At 41.9% G+C, this 26,022-nt stretch overlaps 2 protein-coding genes across 2 annotated transcripts; one reads left to right on the top strand and one right to left on the bottom strand.

The window, feature by feature from the left end:
- Positions 1–1,596: 1,596 nt before the first annotated feature.
- Positions 1,597–10,733, bottom strand: LOC139923415 (lipid scramblase CLPTM1L-like). Its single transcript, XM_078287335.1, has 17 exons — positions 10,518–10,733; positions 9,700–9,791; positions 8,715–8,892; positions 8,113–8,237; positions 7,013–7,091; positions 6,753–6,870; positions 6,312–6,406; positions 5,601–5,685; positions 4,721–4,821; positions 4,542–4,607; positions 4,378–4,428; positions 4,190–4,272; positions 3,834–3,868; positions 3,548–3,603; positions 3,337–3,381; positions 2,732–2,865; positions 1,597–1,663 (listed from the first exon to the last, which is right to left on the bottom strand). Exons 1-17 carry the CDS (start codon positions 10,716–10,718, stop codon positions 1,597–1,599), a joined length of 1,611 nt encoding a protein of 536 aa, XP_078143461.1. The 5' UTR covers positions 10,719–10,733.
- A 1,073-nt stretch (positions 10,734–11,806) lies between these two features.
- Positions 11,807–25,695, top strand: mrs2 (magnesium transporter MRS2). Its single transcript, XM_078287170.1, has 12 exons — positions 11,807–12,747; positions 13,269–13,333; positions 13,834–13,870; positions 14,579–14,691; positions 19,977–20,138; positions 20,324–20,454; positions 20,960–21,076; positions 21,641–21,710; positions 22,279–22,361; positions 22,514–22,631; positions 23,104–23,217; positions 23,396–25,695. Exons 1-12 carry the CDS (start codon positions 12,378–12,380, stop codon positions 23,453–23,455), a joined length of 1,440 nt encoding a protein of 479 aa, XP_078143296.1. The 5' UTR covers positions 11,807–12,377; the 3' UTR covers positions 23,456–25,695.
- The last annotated feature ends 327 nt before the right edge of the window (positions 25,696–26,022 follow it).

Here is a 26,022-nt window from a genome sequence, read left to right as displayed (position 1 = left end):
TTCATGGAGCCTTCAGTCCCACCTGCTCCTGGTCATGTGATGTATCGGTGTTCCTTGCCCTCAGATCATTCCTGCACTCCTGTGATTCTCAGAAGGGGCTGCAGAGGAGCCGCCTGTCGCTGCACTTGTTCCCTTTATTTGGGAACATATATAACTTACTATTCCCCTTCACCTGATACACTTTTGAGTCTAATGAGGAAGAGAAAGGGAACAACTTGATACATCAGAAAAACATATTTTATTTCAAATTTGAATAATTCATTCAATACAATGTTGCATTATGCCTATCATAGATGAATGTGTCCCATATTTTGTGTTGCATGAGTGTTCTGAGTGAAAGGGAACAGCTTGATACTTCAGTGAAACAGCTATATGTTGCATCTTCTAATAAATATAAAGGGCAGACTGCATTACTGGGATGTCATAGACCTGCCAGCAGGATATTTGCAGGGAACAGATAACTCTCCAACAATGTTACAGTCTTTTTACAATCCATTGATGGTGGAGACAGCCAAATATGTAATACTAAACATTATGCAAAAATCCCCAAAAAGATTTTATTTACTGACAATTTAGAAATATGAGATTTAGATTGGAATCTACCCACAGGGAAGTGTGTATCCCACTACTGTGTTTTTTTTTATGTGTATTCATCGTATTTTATAGTCCAACCTGACCAGACTCTAGGACTCTGGACCTCTCACATCAGTGTTTCATTATACAGCTATATGATGAGGGACGTGTTTGTGTGCAGCGTCAAGCATCAGGAAAAAACTTCTGTCATGGTTAATGCAGTCATCAGTTACCTATGGGTTTTTTTTTTCACAGCCTGGATATAAACATGATGAACAGAAAATGTGATTTGTGTGATCTGAGCAGAAACAATCAGACTGGTGACCATGTGGCTTATCTCTGTTGTCAGTTATCAGTGCCAAAATAAAAGTTGATTCAGTCAGCAAACACACTAATCATAAAGTTCAATCGAGTTACAACTAATGCTCGTCCAATTATATTTGGGGTTGAAGGCTCCGTCCCTCATGCTAAAGATTTGTCAGGAAGCGTTATGAATAAAAACCCCCAAGGGTGCTTAGAGACCAGAACCAAGCAGACACACATCCTCCTGGTGATGCAATACTGCCGATATAATCCTTAAAAAAACATGGCGATCCAGCATAACATCTACAGTAGAGCGCATCTCTAGATAACTGAATAAAAACCGCTGCATGGTGGAGGCTGGGGACGGTGGAGGGAAGCTTCATCAGCGCCAAGCAAAAAGCAGCAGCATCATGAGAGCGCAGCGGGAATGAGTGACAAGCAGCTCAGCTTCAGACCAGTTGGCGTCCTGCGAGGCTTCAGAAACCAGATCTTCTGTGCCCGTGTGGATCCGACTAAGACACAGGTTGTCTGTTCATTCATTAATTTCGGTGTTGAGTATTCATTCATTTGTTCATCCGTCCATCCTTTCCTCTCTCTGTTCCACGTACCCCTTCAAGGTCGATTCATTCCTCTGTTTTTCTCATAGATGCGTGTTTGTGTATTCGTGCATCATGCACTTCTGAAATAATTCATTCGTCCCTCTGTCCGTTTGTCTTCTCCTCACTGAGTCTTGAGTTTCTTGCTGTGGGTCCCAGGCTCTCGCGCTCTGGGCCTGGGGGCGGAGCGGCTGTTGGAGATACGAGGTGAGAATAGGATCGTATTGTTGTCATTTCAGTAAGCAATTCTGAACACACACATACAGAGAAAAGTCAGATAGGTGGATGGCACTTATCCAAATAGAAAAATACGCATCCCAAAGTTCTTTGCGTTTATTTGGAGGCCGTCCTCTACTTGGGACCAAATTTGTAGAATGGGACAGATGATTTGACATTAAAGTGTAAAATTTAAACCTCTTAGACCTGATTTCTCAACTGCTAGCCAGACTTGGGTCAAGTAGTATTTGAAAATACATGAAATAGTTTTAGCAGTTTAGGTGCCTGGAGTGTGGGGTTTGCCAGATAAGACAACATAATGTGAGGCAGAAAGTTGTAGCATGATTGAAAACCTGACACTATCTGAATGATACAGTAAGCCCCTCCCACCTGGTACTCCAAGCAGGTTAAAACTATTTGATATTTAATTGATTCCCGTAGGGAAATTCTCTTTTTGCTTGACCTCCTATCCAGGAAGGTCAGAGGTCATATCAGGATCAACTACAAAACATTAACTCCCAATAGTAACCTCTCAGATCAGACCATTCCACTGGTACCATGCTTTTGTTTACATTATCAACTGTATCAGTGCTGCTTGACTCAATTTTTCAGGGATTTAAAGAACGTCTTATTTCCATTTGATTTGATGTCGCAGCATTTTTGAAATCATAAAATGGGTTTGGATGAGTTTCATGGGGCCGAAAGTCATGAAACTCACTCAGCAGGATCATATGACTTCAATTATTACATTTAAATTCAAGTTTCAAGTGTTATGTGGTTTTCATGTGACGGTGAAATATGAAACAGTAATGTGTGTGTGTGTGCGTGTGTGTGTGTGTGTGTGTAATGTAGTGTGGGGGTGTGTTGTGGGATGCCTGGCCTTCCAAGATGTCAATTCAGCAAAGCAGACACAATGAGACACAATGAGCCAACGCAGAGTTCAACTTAGCACTGGGGCATCAGGGTCCCACACTGTGTACAATGCTCTGCGTATATGTGTGTGTTTGTGTAATATTATGTGTAAGCGGTGTGGGGCGTCCTACCTGCGCTGGTAGAGGTAGAGGAGGAAGAGGAGCTCGTCTCTGAAACAGGAAAGTTGATGGGAGGAAGAGTAGGATCCAGAAGAGGAGAAGAAGGAGACACAGGAGCACAGATCTGAGATCAAGGTGTTCACTCCCTGGAGAGGAGAGGAGAGGAGAGGAGAGGAGAGGAGAGGAGAGGAGAGGAGAGGAGAGGAGAGGAGAGGAGAGGAGAGGAGAGGAGAGGAGAGGAGAGGAGAGGAGAGGAGAGGAGAGGAGAGGAGAGGAGAGGAGAGGAGAGGAGGGGAGAGGAGAGGAGAGGAGCAGTAAGATTAAAATGGTTCCCCAAATTATTATGTAGAAACTGATACCCAATGATGGAACAAATGTGCTGCCAATTCCTTTCCAAGTCACTGTCAAGCAAGGCAGGATGAACAACATGAAAACTGGCTGCATTTTGTTAATGTAACCATCAACCATTTCTGGTCAAAGGATTCTTTTTTGTTAAATGTGAGTTCCCAGAAAAAAAGAAAGAAAAAAAACAGTTTGAGAAGCAGAGAATAAGCCGGCTGCTCTGATCTCTTGGCTACAGTGGGGATATCTGTAGTTGCAGTAATAGCAGTACTCACTCTGTACATCAGCACCGTCCCCTGCAGATGGACCACAGACTTCAACTGATAGAGAGTGAGGGGTGGAGAAAGGGTATATGTGTGTGGGGGGATGAGACAGAGAAAAACAGAGACAAATTACTCCATTTCAGTCAAGACTACAGTCAGATATTTTGGACCTGATGACATTTTAAAGGCTGGACTTGCTCTCTGGTCTGGAGGCGGGACAGACCTTGTGGTTGATGTAGAGCTGCGGAGCCATCGACAGGAAGCCAAACGCATAAACTCCTGACAGGAGCAGAGGAGAGTCAGGGAAAATTAAAGGAGAGGAGATTTATAGTGCCATTGTAGCATATCATTAAGGGCTATTATAAAACTGAATGCTTCATTTTAATTTAATAAGGAATACTGACAAGCCATCACTTAAGTACATTACAGAGCGGTACTGATAAATGAACAGATTAGCTGATCAATCGGTTAAATGATTTTTATGTCTGCTCCCATGCAAGCCAACTCACCAGTCACCAGACTGTTGATTAACCAGGAATAGTAGCTGTCAACACAACACAACATAGTGTTAACTGGATCAGAAGCACATATTTGGTATCTGTATTGGATCTATGAATTACTGTAGTATCTACTCAGTCACTGTATATAATGGCAATGAAATTGTGATAAATATCAGTATTAGTTGAAGTTTCCTCCATTAAAACAAACATTAAAAGCATGAGTAAACACCCCAGAAGTGCTCAAGACAAATTCAGGTCTGATTTGAATCTGTCTGCCAAAATACTAGGAAAAGTTTATACCAGAAAGTTCCAGCTAGGCTAAACAGATGAGTTGTAAAGTTGAACCCAATGAGGATCCAGCTCACCTCTTGTAGCGCAAGTAGGCCAGGGAGAAAATAGCTCCACTGATACACAGAGGATAGACCAAGTAGGACAGGTATCTGGCAGCCTAGACAGATAACCATCAACAAAATTAAAAACGCCTCAGGCAGAAATAAAGATCAGAGCCGTTTCACACATGCAGGGAAACATTTCAGATAGAAGCATACCATACCTGTGTGTCATACTCCACTGTCTTCCTTTCTTCTTCATCCAGCTTATTTACCTACACACAGCAAGAGGGAAGGCCATCAAAGATCAGAATGTATTCAACATCTCCATTAGGGGTGCAGCCAAAATGTTAGAGAATTGGCTTTTATGTAAATGCACTGTACTCACGTGAATGATGGACTTGGAGCTTTTCCACTGCATCTGGAACTTAAACACTTTAAACACCTTCCATACCTGGAAGGATGATGATTAGGGGGTTAAAGAGGACAGTAAGTAGCAGTTATCAGTCTTAATCTTTATCTTATATATATTTATATGTAAGAGTCAAGTCATGGTAACTGTTATACCTCTATGCATGCTCCCATCCCTACAGGAACCAGCACCAGCAGACTGGTCTCCTCTAGCAGGTGGAGGAAAATCAGCAAAGTGCTGAGACAGCGCCACAGAACTAGAAACACAGTGGGAGAGAAAGAGAGAGCGTGCCACAGTAAAGAGCTGTAAAGCCCGAACTCACAAAGAGTTTTTGGGCTGCATCAAAAGTGCTTTACCTCCAAAATGACCAAATCACAGTGTTATGCTTCTCACTAATCGGGTGCAATGATCAGTGAAAAATACAGTCACATTTGGCCTGTACTGGTCAAGCATATGCAAATGTCAATAATAAGGATTTTTACATGATGCCAATTAGGCGTGCAATTCATTAGTGCTTAACAATAACAGCCCCTCCAATTACTGTAGTGTAAATAAAATCTTTTGGAAAGTGGCAGTACGTCACAGGACATTACACACAGTGTGTTTAGTTTGGCTGCTCAGAATGGCTGCTGCTATTTCTGCCAGACACAGGGATTGTTGCCAAGTCAAGCTGTAAAGAGAGAGACAATATTCCTCCCAAGAAGATATCTATCCTCCAACTTTCAGAAGAGGAAGTCATTCAGCAATACCGTGTGCCTGTCTACCACCTGTGTGCCATATGGGCAAATCACATGCTGGGGCATTGCAAAAACCACTATCCAGCGCCTCCTTAATCTCCTTCATCTTGCACTCTACCATATTGTGGTAGATTCCATTTCCAGCAAAAGTATGATGAAAGAAATGCAGTTGTTCATGGAAATATCGCCCACCTACACTGACTGAAAATGCTGCCTGTGCAACATCGCCTCCAGTGCTACAACCTAGATCAAGAAGTGGAGATTGTGTGATGTGATTACGATGATAACATTTTCTCACCCGACTTCCTGGACATTCCCATCATGCTCTTCTTTTTTCTCCACGAGCTGATGTCATTTTTAAGGGCCAGGAACTCACAGATGAGCTGTAAAACACCACAGAAGAAGAGAACATACATACATTTAATTCTACAAAGCGTAACTTGTAACACTCCTGGACCGTCATATGCCTCTTGGAGTCCGACAATAACTCACAGTATGTTGCAAGAACTTTTACTGGGCAGCACTTGTCCTACTTGAGACTGGACTGGGTACTTTGAGACCCCGTCTTCTTGGCACTACTGTGTCATGATTTGATGTGTCAGAAGCTTTGTCTCACTAATCATTAGGCATTACCCTAAGGATCTTTAATTGCCACTTACCTTGTTAGGCAGAAGGAACCAGGGCAGCCTCATAATGTGTCTGCACTCTCAACAGATTAATGGTAATGCCCGCTTTATGTCAGACAATAAGAAGGTTTTCTGATTGCAGGCAAGTGGCAAACTGTGGTGGATTTTCAGGAAGCTGTGGCATTGGCCTTGGATATTGGATTTTGCTCATATTGTGTATTTCCTCACAGTAACTTCTTGAGTAACCTGTAGCTTGACTGGAGCTGACATTTTTGGATAACAGCTTGTGACACGGACCTGGACACCACAGCTCAGTCTCACCTCTCTACCTCTTGGAAGTCCAGACATCCTACAGTGTAATATGTGGTGTCGTATGGTCTTACATGGAGAGCTGTGACGAGTGCAGTCAGGACGAGCAGGTAGAGGTTGGAGTCCACCAGAGTTTCTTTGATCTCATCCACGTTCTCCTCTGTGAAGCCTGGACAGACACTTAGGTTTATAGCATCATGGTGAACAAAGTTTGTGATAAACTCATTGTCAAAATCACTCCTCAAACATAATTACATTTCACCAAAATAGAAAAATAGAATAGATTATCACTGTTGTGACCTCTTTGTTGTCATATCCATTAACACACACACACACACACACACACACACACACACACACACAGGAAGGAATATGTTTTCTATCTGTATTTATGTAATTTGTTGCTCTTTGAAGCACAATGTGATGAACCGGCTTTGTTAATATCTTACTAAGCCATAACTAACCAAACAATCATATCCAACCAGTAACTCACTAAACTTATAATCTTAACTCACCAAACTGTCGCAGGGAATAAACCACGTCTTGTAGGTGGACCCAGAACCTGAATCTCCTTAGAGAGATTCCCTCATAGGACACAGTGAGGGGGAGCTGGAGGGTGCTGCTGCTGATCTCCTATAAACAGTTAGATAGATAGATAGATAGATAGATAGATAGATAGATAGATAGATAGATTAATTCACAACACAATAATGACTAGATAAGGCCAAATTTAAATAGGTTATCTCCATAACATTAGAGTGTAAGTGTGTCGTACCATCAGGTCTCTCACTCTGAAGCTGAGCTCATCAACCAGCAGCAGAGGCAGGTAGGTCATCTGTCTGCCTTCCTGAGAGCTACAGGAGAGACAGACAGACAGGCAGAGAGACAGACAGAGAGACAGACAGACAGACAGACAGACAGACAGACAGACAGGCAGACAGACAGACAGACAGACAGAGAGACAGACAGACAGACAGACAGGCAGACAGACAGACAGGCAGACAGACAGACAGACAGACAGACAGACAGACAGACAGACAGACAGACAGACAGAGAGACAGACAGACAGACAGACAGACAGACAGACAGACAGACAGACAGGCAGACAGACAGACAGACAGACAGACAGACAGACAGACAGAGAGACAGACAGACAGACAGACAGACAGACAGACAGACAGGCAGACAGACAGACAGACAGACAGACAGACAGGCAGACAGACAGGCAGACAGGCAGACAACTTTGTTTAAAAAGGCAATTTGTAAGAGCACATTCTCATTTACACCCTGGTGGAGCTGCAGGGGGAATAAGGGGGGATTTTGCACACACACACACACACACACACACACACACACACACACAGACATAGTTCAACCTCAGTCTTCTGCTGCAGGTCACTGAGCAGTTCCACTGGAGCACTTGCCGATAAACTGTCTTGCTCAACACCTCTACAGTCGTTTTCTGAGAGAAGGGAGTGTGTGTCTTTTTCACTTCCCCCATCCAGATTTTCCTAACCTGACTGTGAATTTAAACTGCCGACCCTCCACTCAGCAGCGATCACACTGACAAATAGAAGTGCTGCCGCATATTTTCCCCACTTTTCTGTTGTTTCAGAGGGTAACTGGCAGTGGGAAGGAGTTACATATGAGTGAGGACAAAAGTTACACATTTAACCCTTGTTCAAGTTGAATCACTCATATATACAGCCATTAAAATACCTTGTACTCACAGCATTCAAGCAGTAGACTACAGAGAAAATAGCAGTTTTATGATGAGTATAGCAGCATCACACCAGAGACCAATAGCTCTCCTGCTGGAACCCCTGCAGCCCTTTCAGGGACTTCTGAGAACCGCCAAGGCTTTATGTGACTTACACTCTCATGTAGCGTCGCACATCGCTGGGAAGCCCCGCCTTGTTGAAGGTGAAGTCTTCTGACATCATAGTGATTGACAGGTGCGGCCTCCAGTGGGACACAGGATCCTCTGATCCGGGGGCGGGCTTCTGAAGGGGACACAAAAAAGGTACTTATGTCCACTGGGGTTTGACTCTTCACAGTGTGGTTTGCACCAAATGTATTTGATTTACAAATAACATATTGTGAATATTAAGCATAGGACGATTTGCTTATCTCACAATACGATTCCATACACAATATTGGGTTCACAATTCGATACAACCACGATACGATGTAATAAATAGGAGTTCAATGTCACAAATCTTTCTAGCAATGGCATTGTCTTGCTAGAATGTAAACAATTTAAAAATGTCGTTACAAAGTGTAAATAATATAATTTGGATGGAGAGCTTGAGAAATTATGTTGGGCAAGCCGTTTCATTTGTGATTACTACAGCAGAATGAAATGTAGCTAATACTGCGATTAATTTTTCTGCCCAATGATACGTATTGTCACATTTTTATTGTCACAGTGATTATTGGCTCGATAAACTGATGACTTTTTGTCCCGTCCGTTCTACCTTCTGCATGTCTCTCTGCCCCTCTGAGTATCTGAGGGTGATGTAGGAGGTGAGCAGAGCCGCATAGTGGACTTCTCTGCTGTCCTCCAAAGGTGAAACACCGGCTTTATGAACGTACACAACCGCATACAGACTGCCATTAGCACGAGTCTCCTCTGGCAGAGAGACATTCACCTGCCTGGAGAGAGAGAGAGAGAGAGAGGGAGGGAGGGAGGGAGGGAGGTGAAAGGGACAAAAAGGTGAAACAGACGGAGAGGAAAAAGACACAGACAGCCAGACAGACACAGATGGACAGATATAGAATGATGCACATAAGCTTTTTCATCCTTACTGCAAAATATTTACTGTCGATGACCGATGTGCGGTTTGTGTTTTGTACATTGTTGACCCCTTGTTTCTCTGCTTCTACTTTGTGAGAGGTGAAGATGTTAATTGAGGTGATGAGATTTATTGTTTGAAATGTAGACCGTTTTGTTGTTTTCCAACCATATTTCAATCTGCAGCCTCGATCATTTCTGACCAGTCACAGTAGCAAACAGCTGTGCTCACATGAATGTAGACAGAGGCCATATAGAGGCCAACCCACAGGAGTCTAACACTGATCCACTGTTCCTTTCAAACATACATTTAATGTCAAAGGTGCCTGTCTTCTCTTCTGTCTTCTCTTCTGCACCCACTACTGTGCCATGTGACAATTCAGGTGGTTACTATTTAATTGAAAAATTTTCCTATAGGCTATAAATTTGAAATCACTTCTTTGCTATATTGCAACCACTATGTTTCTGCTATGACAGTGAATAGGGTAATGATGATACTGAGCATTTCAGTGGAGTAAAGCTTTCATGGACAACCAGACATCGTATACAGTGTTACTGTACTGGACTGGTGGTAATGAGCATGACGACTTGTCCAAGGTAAATTATATAGTAAGGTTAAGAGACAAGATAATGGTTGTTTGGTTGGAATATCTCCATGTCAAACCCACCTTTCAAACGTAGAGTGAAGGTCAAATGGGTCTATTTTCATAATGAGGTTGAGCTGGCTGTTATCTGGCACCAGGCAGGTGAACACACTCAGCTGGATAACACAGGGGAAAAGAGAAGAGAAGAGAAGAGAAGAGAAGAGAAGAGAAGAGAAGAGAAGAGAAGAGAAGAGCACACTGCATATAACTCAACATATAACTCAATGATGAATTCATTTTTTCCCTTCAAGATTCATTATTTTGCTTAATTAAATGCAACCACTGATGTGTTATGTGTTATATTTAGGCAGGATATATGGTGGCTATATGGGACCTGTAACAGGTTAAGCATAGCCAAATTTCATTATTTTACTTGACTAAATGCCATGCAGACTATACATGATTTATCATGGGGCTTCATGCTAAGCAACTACAACACTGAAAAACATGGTCAAAGAGCAGATTAGTTTACCTAGTTCAACAAAATGATCAGGCCCTCAACTTCATGCAGTTTCTCAATGTGGCCCTCACTGAAATTGACTTTGACAACGTGATCCTATATTTGGCATGCTGATGAATTTTAAGTAACGTTTTTTTAAATAGATATTATAGCAGCATTATGGAATGAAACTCTTTAGTCATTCTTAAGCCAAAAATTAATAGAAGAGGAATACATTTTGTTACTGTAAATTACAGTAGCTTATCATCCTCATTCTTTCAGATAAACTAACACCATGGCAGCGCCCAAGTCGCAAAAGAGGCCATTGTGTCATACGTTTGTATAGTTTATAAAAACACGTTTAAACACACAAACACGGAAAACAGCGCAGGCCTGTACTGACCTGTAGTCTGGGTCTGTATGCCAGGTAGGAGGAGATGCACTGCTCTCCTCTGCCTCTGTCGCATGGCTTGGTGTTGAGGAAGCCGTACAGCAGCCAGGCGGTGTGCAGCATGTAAACCACAAACACCCCGAACAGGATCTTAGTGATGGAGGTCCTCTTACCCCCGCTGTCCCCGGATTTAGAGCAACACGACGGGAACATGGCTACAACAGCTTCAGCTACACCTTCAGTATAACCTACGTTACCAAATGCCAACACTGGAAAAAACGGACGTAATCTTGGTTTAAGAACAGTTTTTTTTATAGTATGATAACCTAAAATACAAAACCCAAAGTAGTCTAAGAGTATGATAGGCTACCAGTCAACTAAAAGACTAAAAATGTCAACACAATAAAGCCCCTTGCTTCCCCCTGCAGCGGCATCCTTCCGGTCCCGATCTCATCTGCATCCAGAGGAAAGATGCTGATGCTGACGATGGGCCAAAACACGCCTCAACGGCCGTGTCTACACTGGTGCTTTCAGCGCGATTTTCTGTGATCGTGTGATTTATTTTTAGATCTGATTATATACTATACACTAAATCTGTGCCCCACGAAAAATCACTATAATATTCCTATAGGGACTTAGTGTTTCTTTGGTACTTAATAGTGGGTTTGTAATGACCTTGGGTATTTTTTTATGTGTTGGAGTTCTTTGTTGTCTGTTGTATCTTGTGTGTGTGCATAAACACCTGTGAGGAGGATGAAATCAAGAGCTCTCACTCTGTGAAGGATCACTCTGCCCTTATTTCTAGTTGGCCAAAAACGTCATCGAGAGACGCGGTGGGGAAAAAATGCAGGCCAGTCTCCTCTCAGTGAGATTATTTCATCTAATGTTAAATTGGACCAAATTATTCTGAAACTTTTGTATCATCCGGAGCTCGTCATTTTATCTGTGATGATCAGTTTTTTGAGAGAAACAACTTTGTTTCAGGTCTGTAACAGACCAGTCACTGCGGTAACTGGCTCTGCTCACTCCATAGAGATAAAACAGTGTTATCTCTATGACTCTCTGCCTGAGACAAAACTGCAGGAGAGCGGATGCTATACGCTATGGTTATCGCCAACCTTTGCAAACCAGTAAGTGGACCAGTTTTAAAAAAACAACAACAACAACGAGTGATTTGCTTCGAAATAGACGATCTTTGACATACAGTACGTCACACCGCGGTGCATTGTGGTCAGGTACAGTGCTCTTGCCCCTGTCCTCCTGTTAGTAGCCATACTAGCCTTGGCTGTATTCTTGGACTAAAACACAGCTGTATGTGTTGATTTACGATTGTCTGCAGTTAGAGGCAAGTAACTGACTTGTATAACTTTGTCTCTTATCTACACAAGCGACTGTCACGACGAATATGAGATGGTCAGTAACGGCACAAGTTGTCTGTGGATGCTAACAGCTAACTAGCTAACATGCTGCACTGCATAACTGTTTTGACAACACTGTGAAGGAAATAACCTAGATAATGTGACTGCGTATTGTGCGTAACTAAACGGTTGGAAGGAAAAGAAAACTAGAAAGGAAGAAAACTAAGAGCATTTTCGTTACAACCGCCTGGCCTGTCAGCGTTAGCTTGCCTTATCCTTGTGTTATTGTTTTGCACTCTTGGTGCAACTGTGGAGCTGGTCTCTGTCGTCTGACTAACTAACTAACTACTTTACATCTGCTGGACAGCCTGAGGGGCACTTCAGGAAGACCAGAGGTGACTTCAGCATCCATCCCTTCCCTATTTCTATCCAATGGAGACTAAGTTTGCCTGCCTTTCCCCCAGCATCACTCCCTGCTGTTTTGTGCATTCCTGATCAGCCCTCCAAAACCAGTATGGTAGCTGTGTGTTGTGGCGGTGTGCGGGCACAGGCAGTGGAGATGAGGCTAAGCAGGGTGCTGCTGGCCAGCTGTATAAACTGTAATAGGATATACCTGCCATTTGGTGGAAGCTTTTACCCAAAGCGCTTTATAAGTGCTGTAAGTCCATACATTTCTAGCACGGGTGGGAGTCGAACCCCTAACCCTGGCAGTGCTAGTACAATGCTCTACCCGCTGAACTACACCAAGCTGGGATGGTACAGCAAGAGCTACAGTAATGTCAGAGCAACCGGCTGCTGCAATCAAATATCACCCGTGTTAAGAAGACCTCAGTCTGCTGCGGTGAGAAAGGAGACCCTGCTGCAAGGAGGTGCACAGTGGCATGGTAAGGATGGCAGCTTGAGTTACTAAATGGCTTACTGTTAACAGATGATTTGAAAAAAACACGATTCACTTTTACATTATTCTGTTTTGACATTTTATTCTCAAGCATTTATTAAGTTATGTTCTTCTCTGTTCAATTGGACAATTTTGACCATCTATTGTTAATCATTAAATTTCCATCTTTCCCCACTGTAATACTTGGTATGTTTTTGCATTTCAATATATCTACGTACTATTTTTTCTATTTTTGAACTAATGAAAATTTTTGCTGTGTCTCACTGTTCTGTTACATTCTGTTTTATAGCTGTGATTGAGGAAGGCATTTTAAATTAACATTGTCCTGAGCTTTGTCACTTTTCTATTCTACTCTTCATTCTACCCTTCTCTATAGCTACTTGAGATTCAAGACTACGTGTGCTAGCTGCCCATTGTAATGCAGCTGTGTCCAAGGCCAAGGTCTTGCCTTACATGTGACATAGTTTTTCCTTGCATGTGACACAGCTTTGCCTCTTCTTTAAACAGTGTCCCTCGTCCGCACCAGAGTGACAGAAGCCTCCCTCTCCGGTGTGGCTCCTGCTTTTGTTGTGGTAAGATGAACATCAAGCCCAGTTCATCAAAAACATCTTAGTGGTCACTGGCCATAGTAGGCACTTTGTCATCAGTTCTGTCCCATGGCCTGGCTGGACAGGGACAGAGATCTAGATAAATCCAGCATGTACTTCTTGAGGCCAAATGTGGATACACAACAACATGTTGTCATAACATTTAATATGATCACATCGCACAAATCACACACAATTTTAAGTAATTGAGGCCTTAGTCATGCCAGGAAAATGGGTGAATCAAACGGCAAAATGCATTTGGAGAAACGGATCCAGACCAGTGGATTTCACAGCTTTCACAAGTTGTTATCAGCTTACATAACCAGGAATTACATCAGGCTGGATTTGGACCCATATTTCCCACATGTCTAACCAAAAGTCCCGTCATGCATCATGCATACATGTATTGTGATACAGCAAAACTGGTGATTTTGAATAGTGAATGTTTTCAGTCACCTATTTATTGTTTTTTTTGTATTTCACAGATGAAGTTTGATACAGAAGGAAATGTGACATCATTTGGTGAGTGTTGGAACATGAATCTATCAGTGTTCCTTTGGTTTGAGCTGTAAAATTGTTTCTGCATTAAGTTTCTGTATTAAGCAAAAGCAAGAGTTCCTCTCAGTTTTCATTAAGAAATTTTGTTGTTGAGACTGATGCTGGGTTATCTCCCTTGTCCTGTGATGTGACCACTATCACCAGAGTGTACGTATCTTTTTCAATTTATCCCTCAAGTACACTTTTAAGTCCTAGCCAGTGACAGTTGGACATATAGACTTCATCTGTCCTCTTGCTGTGTGACTTGTAGGTTGTCCTGTAGTGTGTCCGTCCCCTGATGGTCGTGTTAGCCCCGTCTCTGTGTGTGTAATGTTTGTTGTCCTGCAATGTGAGTTCTGGCTTCACCGTTTTTATTAAGAAAAAGCTGAGAGTGGTGGATGCAATTTGTTGTGACCTCTGCTTCTGGTGTGCTATTATCATGGCTTAAGAATATATAAATAGAAAAGTGCACACTGGTTTGCGTATCATTCACTTTTTCCCAAATCCTCTTTTATAACTTAGACATTGACAGTTGGATGTGTGCACACTGCCTCTGCTCTGTTTTTTGTGTGTGTCATTTTTTTTTTTGGTTCCCTTCCCAGTTATGTTGTGTGTGTGTGTGTGTCTGTTTTTTTGTTGTGTTTTTTTGGTTCTGTGGTGTGAATATTGTTCTTCTGGTGTGACCTCTTACAGAGAAGAAGAAAACAGAACTGTGCCAGGAGCTCAGTCTTCAAGCCAGAGACCTGCGCTTTCAGCACAGCACCAGCCTTACTGCTAGAAACAACTGCATTATAATACGGATGGAGGTATGCTCTCTTTCTCTCTCAACACACAGTTCTAGCTCAGCACCGGCCTTACTGCATCATCATATGCACGAAGGCAGAGTATAACTTCTCCTGCAGCGCTCATTACAGCCATCACTTCAACCGAAGGCATTTAGTGTTGGTTTCTAAACTTGTCTGTTTGTAAGTGATAAATGATGTCATCTAGAGGACAATGTAGTGAAGTGAAATGATGAAAATAAGAACAAAAATGTGTAGCCTAAAGCCCCATGGAGGCATACTGTCAGGAAATTATTTAAGTTTGTGAATTATTTTATATATTTATTAAAGCAAGCATGCCCTTTTTTTTGGAATTCAAAACAAAGCGTTAAAGCCGAATATCTAATGAACTTATACCCATTGCGAAAAGCTGTCTCGGAGAATCACTTACACCACAGACGGAGACAAAATGGGGTTCTGCGTTATTACAGTGAAAAGGCCGCTTTCAGTCATGGCATCACACACTCCTTCCCCTGGAGCATCACTTCCCCAGTCCACATTCCTTGGCCTGCACCACAGTCGCCTGTCTGGGGGGCCCGGTGGAGACGGCGTAGTAGAAAAAGCAAGAGTCCTCCTTGCTTATCATTTTACAGAGGTAAACCGGTGTCCCTACAGGCTGAGGCAGATCTGATTTGGTCTCCACCATTGTCATGTTTAAGTAGCCACACTCTTCATCACACCTGATGATGGATGAGAGAACACGATCAATTATAAAACACCTTTTCAGGCAAAAGGACTCCAGTTAATTGGAAAACAAACTATTGTTAATGTTCCTCATTAAAAGTAATGGGTAGTCCTATGTGCAAGTTGTTGAACCAGCTTCCAGTTAGCAATATCTATTTTCAATTATTAATGCTAACAAGCCATTTTTTGAATAGAAAAGGACACTTTGCCCTACAATATAACAAGTACCTGGTGGAGAACAATAACTGAAACTAAAAGTCAAAATGTCCCGGTATCCCTTTCAAGAGTGAATTTGTTGGCAGAATAAAAAAGAAAAAAAGAAAAAGGCAGAATAGTGGGAGGAGATGATGCGGGGGAAAGTTTCACACACTGAGGCAATGTCCAAAACAGCATTTTCTACCTTGAATATACCGTACTATACTGAATTTGAAATTTGCTCTCTTATGCTGACTCAGAACTAACTGATCTATGCTTTGTTATTCCAGAATCCATTACTGAAACGCATTGCTCTCTGTACCTTCATACGTTTCTAGATTTGTATTTTCGCTTGTGTAGAATAAAAAAAATATATTTGTAATTTGTTTTGTAGCACAAAAAAATCTACAAAGAGTCATAGAGGTGAACAAACATTTGAGCATGACTGTATGATGTTTCGCGTTTCAAAAAGACACCAGAACCTCAGAATTCATCATTTCAGCCGCTATAAGGAGCGATGAGCAGCGACCTTCACAGAAAACCTAGAACTTCTTTGTCAGCTGGAAAAAAAAAAGTTAGTGTTTCATACCTCTTCATGCACATTATCACAGCACCTTGTGGTAAAAGCAGCCCATTCTCACCTGTCCTTCTTGCCCCCCGTCCCGAACGCCCGACACTCCACACACTCACTGTGCAGCTGACACCCCCCTGCACAGAAAGGGCACTCCTCACAGGTTGGGCCTTGGTATGGGTTGTTACATCTGCAGCTCCCACACTCACAGTTCCCGTGGCCGTTACACAGATTGTTGTTGGTCGCCATACAGGAAGCGGTTTCCATGGAGCAGCTGCAGTCGTCACCGGTCCAGTCGTCGTCACAGATACACTGCCCACACTCGCACCTCCCGTGGCCTCCACACATTCTGTCACATCAAATTGGTAACCGTTTAAATGCAGCTCTCTCATTTCTCTACGACAATATAAACGGATTTTCTCAAATTTCAATCAAATATAACGATGTGACTAGACATTATTCAGTCAAGGTAAGGTATAATAGGCTTGTTGAGCCAGATGAGACCAATGTTAGATTTTGTAACAGTCTAATCACAGTGTAAAAATGGAAATAAGGAGCTGTGATCTTAAGTGTTGCTTAATAATCCTTGCGTACCTGTTGTCGTAGTGTGGACAGTCAAAGTTGGCGCAGTTGCAGAACTGTCCGCTGTATCTTTCTCCAGGGTTTGCTCGCTTGTCACACTCACAGAAGCCCTCCACGCACTTCCCCTGGCCGCTACACACCGGGACATTTGGGCCAGCGCGACAGGAGTTTTCATTCGTATCTTCATTCGCCGAAAAAAATGAATCGGAGAGTCTGTGGCAGCGGCGTCCAATGTAAGGCAGGTCGCACTCGCACTGACCACACACCAGAGCCCCGTGGCCACTGCAGGCAGGGCTGTTTTCCACACGGTCTTTCACGCAATCACACACACCTGGGTGAAAATTGGTTAAAAAGACCACCTTAATACTTGATACTTCAGCATGTTTTTTTTTATGTTAGTCCTGGCTCTGCAGTCGTACTCACATTCCAATGTTAGCTGTAGCTCCAAACTCTGTGAGAAGCTTCTGGGTGTGATTTGGACTGACCGGGATCCAGTACTGTTCTGCTTCTGGTTTGGGTTGTAGTTGTCACTGTCACTGAGACACTGAGCAGCCTCCACATTGACCTAGAGTTAGGGTTAGTTATTTTGATCATATTATATAAGGAAGGTGTTCCTATGTTTTTTTATATACAGAGTATGTGTGTATATATCCATGACAAGTATGCTGACCTGTATGACCGAGGGGTTTCCAGTAGTGATGCTGCTGAATGTAATGTTGACTCCTGCTGGCACGGCGCTGGTGTCCAGGGTCAGCTCAGTGACCGGCTGGTCTTCAGCCAAGGTGATAGTTAGAGGGAAGGACTGGCCCACACCCGGCCTCAAACTGAGGTTCAGCTCCTGGGGCTGGAGGAAGATAGCCATGGGCTCTAATGGCTCAGTTCTGCAGAGGTTGAAAAGAGATGGGAATATCAACATCTTAGAAACCATTATGGCCTGCGACAATCTACAATATAATCTTTTTTCTACAGTCTAATTTGGATTGAGTTGGAAACTCACTGTATATCAATTAGGGGGAATGGGACACATGTCTGTTGCAGCCTAACAGGTGTATTTTACATAAAAGTCTTGCCTAGTGTAGCTTTAAAGTAGCAGAATTGCAGAAAGTAGCAGAAAGAATTGTATATTGGGGCTTTAAACAAGGCCACCATACCTGCTGTCATTCCTGACAACCTGCATGCCGCCCTGAGGGTGATGGATATGTCTTTTATCACAGCCTGTCCTCTGCAGCTTCTCTAAGGTGTGACAGCGAATTTTAGCTCTGGGGTTGGCACACCATGCACACCCCGGGCCAGCCTGGATGCACTCGCTGCAGTTGGAGGCAGACTTGGGGCACGTTTCTTCTTTGGCCCAGCTGGGACAGAGTAGACCCAGCAGCAGGCAGAGACAGAGCAGCTTCACAGCCATCCTGCAGTTACAATGTGGCATTAGGATGATGTACTTCAAGCGAGCAATTTAGTTTAGTAAATAATCAGTTTAATTCAAGGATTTCAATAAAATAGAGAACATAAGACAACACAAGAACAAAAAGCAAATAAATTCAGACAAATTCTTTTAGTCTTGGCTGCTGAATGGTGAGGAGCAGCCTACATGAGGATCTCAGGCTGTGCTGCAGCTACAGGGTTTAAAGGTCTGCAGTGACGCTTGAGGTCAAGCATCACTGCAGAACTAATCAATACAATTTTGAGGCTAGATTTTGAATCTTTTTGGATAAGTTCTGTCATTTTTAATGGAAGTGAACATCCTATCAATAGAAGGGTCTTTGACTGTAGCTAAGAGAAGGAAATAACCAAAAATACAATTATTAAAAATATACATATGTTATCAGTTTCTTTTCAATCTGGAAGAAAACCCCATTAATATTCAGTGACCTACCAGTCTGTCTGTCTGATGACCGAGAGAGAAAGCAGTCAGAAGAGAAGACAGTACAATAAACTCTAATCAGTCCAAGTGACCGCAGCATAGAACCAGTAATATACGTGTTATATAGGCCTGCACTTTGCTTTATGTCTGACAGCATGTTGCTGCTGGCAGTCTTTCTTCATGTCTCTCTGCTTATGTAATTGATTATGTGCTAAATAAACTACAACAAATCAAACACAAATAAAATGCAGTGCCAGTACATTACCTGAAGTCTGGGTTATGTATTGAATCTTTCCCTTGCTGCTGCTGCTGCTTCTTCTGCTAATCACCTCTGCAGACTGTGACAGACAGAAGAGCTTCAGTCAGACTTATATTGACTGGCTCTGAATGGAACTTGCATAAGTGTCCACTGATCCAGTTTTTACTTTGTGGCACTAAATGTCTTGTCAAGTAATATTAGGGACACAGAAGGGTGCTTCTTCTGGATCAGTGTTCCTTGTTTCACAACCAGTTTTTCATTGATTGGGCCTGTTCCCTCAAATATTTACAGATCAAAGTTAGCTATGTGACCCCCAATCATACAAATGCTACTCCACATACACAGCCATGCATGCCCTTATAAGCGCACACACACACCCATAACGTGAGGGTAACAAAATGCCAAAATCAGACAAACCTGTGAAGAAAAAGCCATGGATCAATTGCTAGAGACATTCAAGTCATTTAAAACGTTCAGGTGCTTTTTAAAGGATCCCCTCTTCATTTTCAAGAACATCATTTGATAGAACATCATAAAAACGAAACAGGACGGACAAACCCTGTCTTTATTTGGTCACATGCAACCATCTACAGCGCATGCACACACACACATGCATTCAATGGCGCCGTGAAATCTATCCTCCGCATTTTCCCATCTTGGCCCGTCCTTCCTCCGCGGGGCAGGCCAGGAGCAGTGGGCAGCTATTTACAGCGCCCGGGGACCAACTTCTTTTTAATGTCCATCACTGGTCAGGCGACGATCTTCTTGCATGTTTTTAGTGGGGGTTCTTATCGATGTTATATGGAGGAAACCCCCCAAGTGAGCACAGGGAGAACATGCAAACTCCACACAGAAAGGCCCTTTTTACGAGATAGCCCACCTGGGCACTAGGCACCGAAGGCATGGGGGGAACATCATCACATGGGCTTTGATAAATAACCTGAAAATTCGGATTAAAATATAGATATTTGGCGTAAGCATATTGATCCAATATTGTGGCTGAAAGTACATATTGCAGTGGGTTCTAAAGGAGCGATCGCCCTGACAAAAACATGCAATCAGAATTATCTCCCCTTCCTTCTTCCTCTTAATCCCTCCATCCCTCTGTCCCTCCCCAGTCTTTGAAAGCCATCGTGACCCCACAGTGCCTTTTGGTGTTGGATTTCCGCGGTCTGGGTTTGGAGCGTTGGTTGGTGCTGGAGCTCGCCCCACAGCTCGCATCACAGACACACTCTCTGCCCTTCGAGTTCAGAGCACTGGAGGCCATTCTGCAGCACAGGGTAGGGGAGTTTAGACATTTGTTTTTGTGTGTGTGTGGGGGGTGACTGTGGTCTGAGCTAGATGAAAAAACAGGCCTTGTGAATTGAGGACACAAAGGGAAATGAGGCTATGCTCCAACACGGAGTTAACTTGTGCGTAAGTGTTCATATGCCGATATCTGTCTTCATGTGTCTGTGTTGAATAGGTGAACACTCTGCAAGCCCGGCTGAACGAAGTCCATCCAGTGATACTAGACACATTGGAATCCCTGGTGGATCCTAAACTGCTTTCTGCTGACAGAAGTAAACTACATGTACTGCTACAGAACAGCAAGAGGTAACACACACACTCACAAATATGCGCACACATACGCATATACAGTATAACATAGTCATAGAGTGAAAATGGATTCTAACTGATGGATTTGAGGAATTTGGTTGGTATCTCTGGGACTGGACTGCTTTTCATCTTATCTGTCAAACAAAGTATTCTGTCTCCATTAGTGATTGTGTCTTCTACTTCACTGATCACGCATGCCGTGCCTCAAGGCTCAATTCTTGGACTGATATTGTCTTCTTTATGTATGTTACCTTCTTGCCCACAGCATTTGTCAGCATAGCATCTGCTTTATCCTCGCAAAAATTCCCTTCAACTTAATTTTGAAATCCTTGTCACTGGCCCTGAATATATCTCCAGGCAAATTCAGCTGTCTCTTGGAGCTTTAACACTGAATGCCTCTCTGTCTTTTTCTCTCACTCAGAGTTAGACACAGACATTAAGGCGTTTAAGGATTCATTATCTCTCTCCTGTCTCTCTTCTGCTCTCTCTGTGTCTCTGTCAGTTTATCAGAGTTGGAGACGGACATCAAGGTGTTTAAGGATTCCTTGTGGAAGATTTTGGATGAGGAAGAGATCATTGAAGAACTCTGTCTCACCAAGTGGACAGACCCGAGAGTTTTGTATGTTACACACACACATATATGCACACCGATGTAGATTAATTGTTTTTTTGTTTGTTTTTAATGTACTTGGGCAGAAAGTAATTCAAACCAAAACCATTGAATTTGTAAATGTTAGGTAATGCTGCTTTAATGTCCTGATCTGTGATTGCAGTATGGTGCCCTCTGCTGAAACACTGACCACCCAGCACTGGCTTGTTTACATACTGATTTATGGAATTATCACCCTAACATTTATTGTCTTACCTTTTTATACAAGGACTGGCAACGAAACAAGGTTGAACATGTATTTTGAGGTAGTAAAATATTTGTTAACATTTGTAATTTTTGTTATTCAGTAAAATGCACCCGTATTTTCAGCTATGAGTAAAGTATGCTCCAAAAAAACGGGTTTTCCATCTAAAATTAAAATTTTTGAGAACTATTGGAACATACCCGAAGTATAGATCATCAAATGAATTGCTGAAAGTTTTTTCTTAAAAATGTTGGCCTTTTTCTGCAACTTTCTTTTTTCTTATTTTTGTATATGTGTGTGTCTTCATGTCTGTTTGCGTGCCTTTCTAGTGAGGAGAGCAGTCTGGGTATTGACCATGCTGAGGAGATAGAGCTCTTGCTGGAGAATTACTACATGCAGGTAGTGCTGCTGCCTGTTCAAAACCAAAACCACATCTCACTTCCCAATCACATCTAAAACCTTTGCACTCTCTCTTCACAATTCAAATGCTTTAAATGTAGAGCTTGATAAGGTTGTCATATCCAACCTCTCCTCCTAAATGGAGGATGTATGCTTATCAGTAAATTAATGTGCTTCTATTTATATTGTGAATAGATTGAACTCTGAAGGGCTTTGACCCCAATGAAGAGAAATGGTACTTGGAAGGGGATGTGCAAACTAGTCCATACATTAAGATCTGACCAGTCTTAAACACAATATTTTCTATCTGTATATGTTTATACTGTGAACTACTTCCTTAATTGTTGTACTTGAACCTGTCCACTCGTCTTTCTTGTACCGTGTAATGTCAGAAGCATTGATGCACCAAGGCAGATGCCTCTTACATGTAATGGACTGAATCAATAAGTGATGTTGATTCTTACTGACTGACTGACTGAGAATGTACACACCAAGTCATATTTGTCATACATGTAATGTACTACTGATAAACTTGGTTTTGATAGAGATTGTAAACGTCTCCATGCAGGCTGAAGAGCTGGGCAACACGACCAGAGAGCTGAAAGGACTGATAGACGACTCTGAGAGTGTCATCTTTATCAATCTGGACAGGTACACATGTACAGCATATGTATGTGTATAAAGATATATATATATAAAGTCTGTCTGTCTGTCTGTCTGTTCCCTAAAAGACACTTTTATTCCTCTTGAAATGAAATTATATGAGCTGTTATCTTCCCCTTTTGCTTTCTGTCTTTCCCTAGTCATCGTAACGTGATGATGCGTCTGAATCTACAACTGACGATGGGAACCTTCTCCCTCTCCTTATTTGGTCTGATGGGCGTGGCCTTTGGAATGAATCTGGAGTCCTCCTTTGAAGAGGTGAGTCAGCTCCCTGTTAATGGTCTATCCCAGATCAGGAGTTTGACGCCAGCTGTTGGGCCACTGTTGTTTTCCACTGGTTTTGCTTAGATTTTCAGTTTCATAATATCTCAGTATGTGCACATTATAATTCAAATGCAAACTTTTATCATTTCCTCTGGCGCTTTATTTCTTATATTAAAAGTTGCAAAGAAATTATTTTCCATCAGCTTAAAAATATATGTGTACATACCTATATTTGATCTATTAAAGACAAGCAGGATTGCAGCTAAAATACAGAGTTGTCCATTTTAGTTTTATTTCTGTGAAATGTGATGTTTAGTGCTGTATCATTTGATTTTGTGGGTATGTGCATGTGGACCTGCATGTGTCTGATGTTAAGCATTCATGCCTGCCTATGTGTCTGTGTGTGCTTACCTCTGTATGTGTCTGTACCCACTTAATGTATGTGTGTTTGTCTGTTTACTACCAGGACCCGCGTGTTTTCTGGCTGGTGACAGGCTTCATGTTCTTGGGCAGTGGGCTGATATGGAGACGACTGTTATCATTCCTAGGACGACATCTAGAGCCTTCCATACCCCGACCGGTAATGAACACACACTCGCACTGAGGGGGACACATTAACATATTTTGTCCACCAGACACACTGATTGGTAGATTCAATAAATCACTTTTTTTGTTCTGTTGAGTTTTAATCAGGAATGACTGATGAATGAGACCGATTGAAGATTAAGTGACGTTTCTCATGTTTGTGATTGCCCCAGATCCCCCCAGTGTGGAAGAGAAATCTGAAGGCATCAGACGTCAAGGCCGGAGTCAGATGATGGTGGCACTGCACCCTCTGCTGCTCCACCACAGACCTGGAGCCTCCACAGCTTTAAAGGTGCTGCTTTTACCGCCCTGGACCTCCTGACTGCTCTGCAAAGGCTGGGAGCATTTATTTTAACACTTCACCTCATTCTTTTACCGCTCCGGACTCCCAGCAGAGGTTGAAACTAACTGTATCCAGATGTCTGAAGACAACAAAAAATGCATTTGACATGGTCAGACTTGTCTTTGGGGATAGTCTGGGAACAGCCCTTTTTGTTAATGTGTGTTCCTGTGTCGCAGACATAAACTTTCTGACATCTGTGTCAGCACTGTGTCAGACGTTTGGTTGGTTTGCCCATATAGAGTGTGGATTAAGTATGTGGGCAAAAAACATTGCTTTGTTATTACTGGCTTTTGTGCTGGTGGGAATGGATGGATGCCAGAACGAGTGTCAGCATTGGAACCGAGACAGAGAGACCCAATAACAACAAAACTAATACGACTACTACCTCACCTGCAGTTATAAGTCTTTAATTTGATAGGTGAAAAATGCATATTAGATACATGAAAGCTTATTATATGAAATACATTACTATATGACCTTAATGAAGTTGTAAAGTCTATTGGTTTTATTAATGTTCATACAGAATGATTTCTTAGATGATAGTTTGTATGTTCAGTAAATAAGAATTTTCCCTCTCTATATATGCAGTTGTTTAACAGATTTACAATGAGTACAACATTGTTGCATCAGTTTGAAAACAAGAATTATTTTCGAAATTCCTGAAAAGACTAGGTAAGGCTTTAAAAGCAGTGATACACAGGACAACCTTTTGGGCAATGCTAATGGAAAACAATGCAGCATTGTTGCCTCAATCACATAGGAATAGGAATTTGAATAGTTTTTTGACACTGTCTCATTTTGTTTGCCCGAAAATTGCCCAGCATGTCACTACCCTAAAGGTCCACAATACATGAAGAGCATGAAGAGTTTGACTTTAAAGCCGCTATTTACTTTCTCTTGTCCCCTTCTGAGTGAAAGTCACTTGTATTCTTGATGTTGAAGGTGGAACTTCTGTAAAAAATCCTCTACCAAAGCAAAGCTTTGCCATTCCGGGCATTGCTGCTTTCGTCCAAAGCTCTCAAACACTCTGCGGCCGTGGCACACATCTATGAGACAGAAAACTCCAAGGCATACCAAAAATGATTGCTTGGAAATGTCAAATGAACATGTATGATCATAAAAGGTGGTCGGCAAACACAAAGAGACAAGAACTTGGAGTAAGAAAGTTTGATCAAAGACTTATTGTGTTGGAGGTTACAGAAATAGTTTGGTTTGACTTTGGTTTTCTCCCACATTCGAGCAAAATCTACACACAGCTGAGCTCAGTCCACAACATGCTGACTGACAACCAACCACTGCCTTATAGTACTATGCATTTTCTCTAACAAGTCTGGCTAAATCTCAACCACTTGACCACTGTCTCCCTCCTATTAGTATTTATTGAACAGGTTCACTTTGACAGTATTGGTAGAGCCCAAACAATGAAGGATTTTCACATGTAATTTACTAACATAAATGTGTGGATATGAGCTGATGCTGATAATATCTGTGTCCAAAATATACAGTATAGTATCTGTCCGCTCTAATTATGGTGTCCCAGTCATCAAGAAGGCAATTCCCTCTCAGGTAGTACCATGTTTTTCAGTGTGTATGTATGGAAATTACCTATTGTGCTGACCACTGTGATAGTAGTAAAGTGCCATTTTGTCTATATGCCAGAGTACAACTTCATGTTGTATAAATAAAATCTACTAATTCAGATGCATTTGATAGTTGTGGAATATTTTTGCCATAGAATTAAAAGGAATAGAAAGGTGTACCGTGGCAAATTCCTTTGGCACAAAGAAAGCAAAAAGTGGCCACCATAGACTTTTGATTGATTTTTTTATTTTTATTTCCTGTTTCAGTGTCATGTGTAAGGTTTTTCAATGTGACTCAGTTGGTATGTGATTTTTAGTTTGTTGGAATAACCCCTCTTCTGCACTAGGGGGAGACACATCTACTATTTAAAATACAGGCAGTTAGCTGATGCTCCTCTACATACAGCAGTGGAAAAAGTGCAAACTGGTGAGTCCCATAATCCCAGGTGGCCAAGGAATGAACAAGTGCAATGAAAAACAGTGTGAGGTATATTGTATTTGAATTTTATGTGTTTATGAAATGCTGCATAATAAAAGGTACTGCAACACATGTAAATATAAACTTGACATACAACCAGTGTTGATGATTATTTAACTACTTGTAGTTCAACCACTAGTTTTGTTTATCTACATTTTTAGTTGCATGGTGGTTTATTAAAATTAAATTGTTGTTGTTTTTTATTTTTTTAGTTTATTACATTTGGTTATGTAGATAAATACAAACTAGATATTTATTTAAAAGTTACATGATTGTTTTTTTTTATCTCCCCCTAATTCCACCTCAACAACTGGATATAGCTTAACTACTTTTTCCCACACTAGTGTTTGTTTGGGAAACTATATTATTTTTTAGAATAGTTAGGATGTAACTTAACAT

This window comes from Centroberyx gerrardi, chromosome 12 (genome assembly GCF_048128805.1).
Source record: "Centroberyx gerrardi isolate f3 chromosome 12, fCenGer3.hap1.cur.20231027, whole genome shotgun sequence".
NCBI lineage: Eukaryota > Metazoa > Chordata > Actinopteri > Beryciformes > Berycidae > Centroberyx > Centroberyx gerrardi.
This window is presented reverse-complemented; position numbering and strand designations above follow the sequence as displayed.

Coding starts and splice junctions, on each gene's coding strand:
- LOC139923415 (XM_078287335.1), bottom strand. CDS start 10,718: ATGTTCCCGTCGTGTTGCTCTAAATCCGGGGACAGCGGGGGTAAGAGG. Junction 7,092..8,112: donor GTGCGACGCTACATGAGAGT/GTAAGTCACATA, acceptor TCTCTCCTGTAG/CTCTCAGGAAGGCAGACAGA. Junction 4,608..4,720: donor GGATGGGAGCATGCATAGAG/GTATAACAGTTA, acceptor TCATCCTTCCAG/GTATGGAAGGTGTTTAAAGT.
- mrs2 (XM_078287170.1), top strand. CDS start 12,378: ATGGTAGCTGTGTGTTGTGGCGGTGTGCGGGCACAGGCAGTGGAGATG. Junction 14,692..19,976: donor GCATTATAATACGGATGGAG/GTATGCTCTCTT, acceptor GTCCCTCCCCAG/TCTTTGAAAGCCATCGTGAC. Junction 20,139..20,323: donor AGGCCATTCTGCAGCACAGG/GTAGGGGAGTTT, acceptor TGTGTTGAATAG/GTGAACACTCTGCAAGCCCG.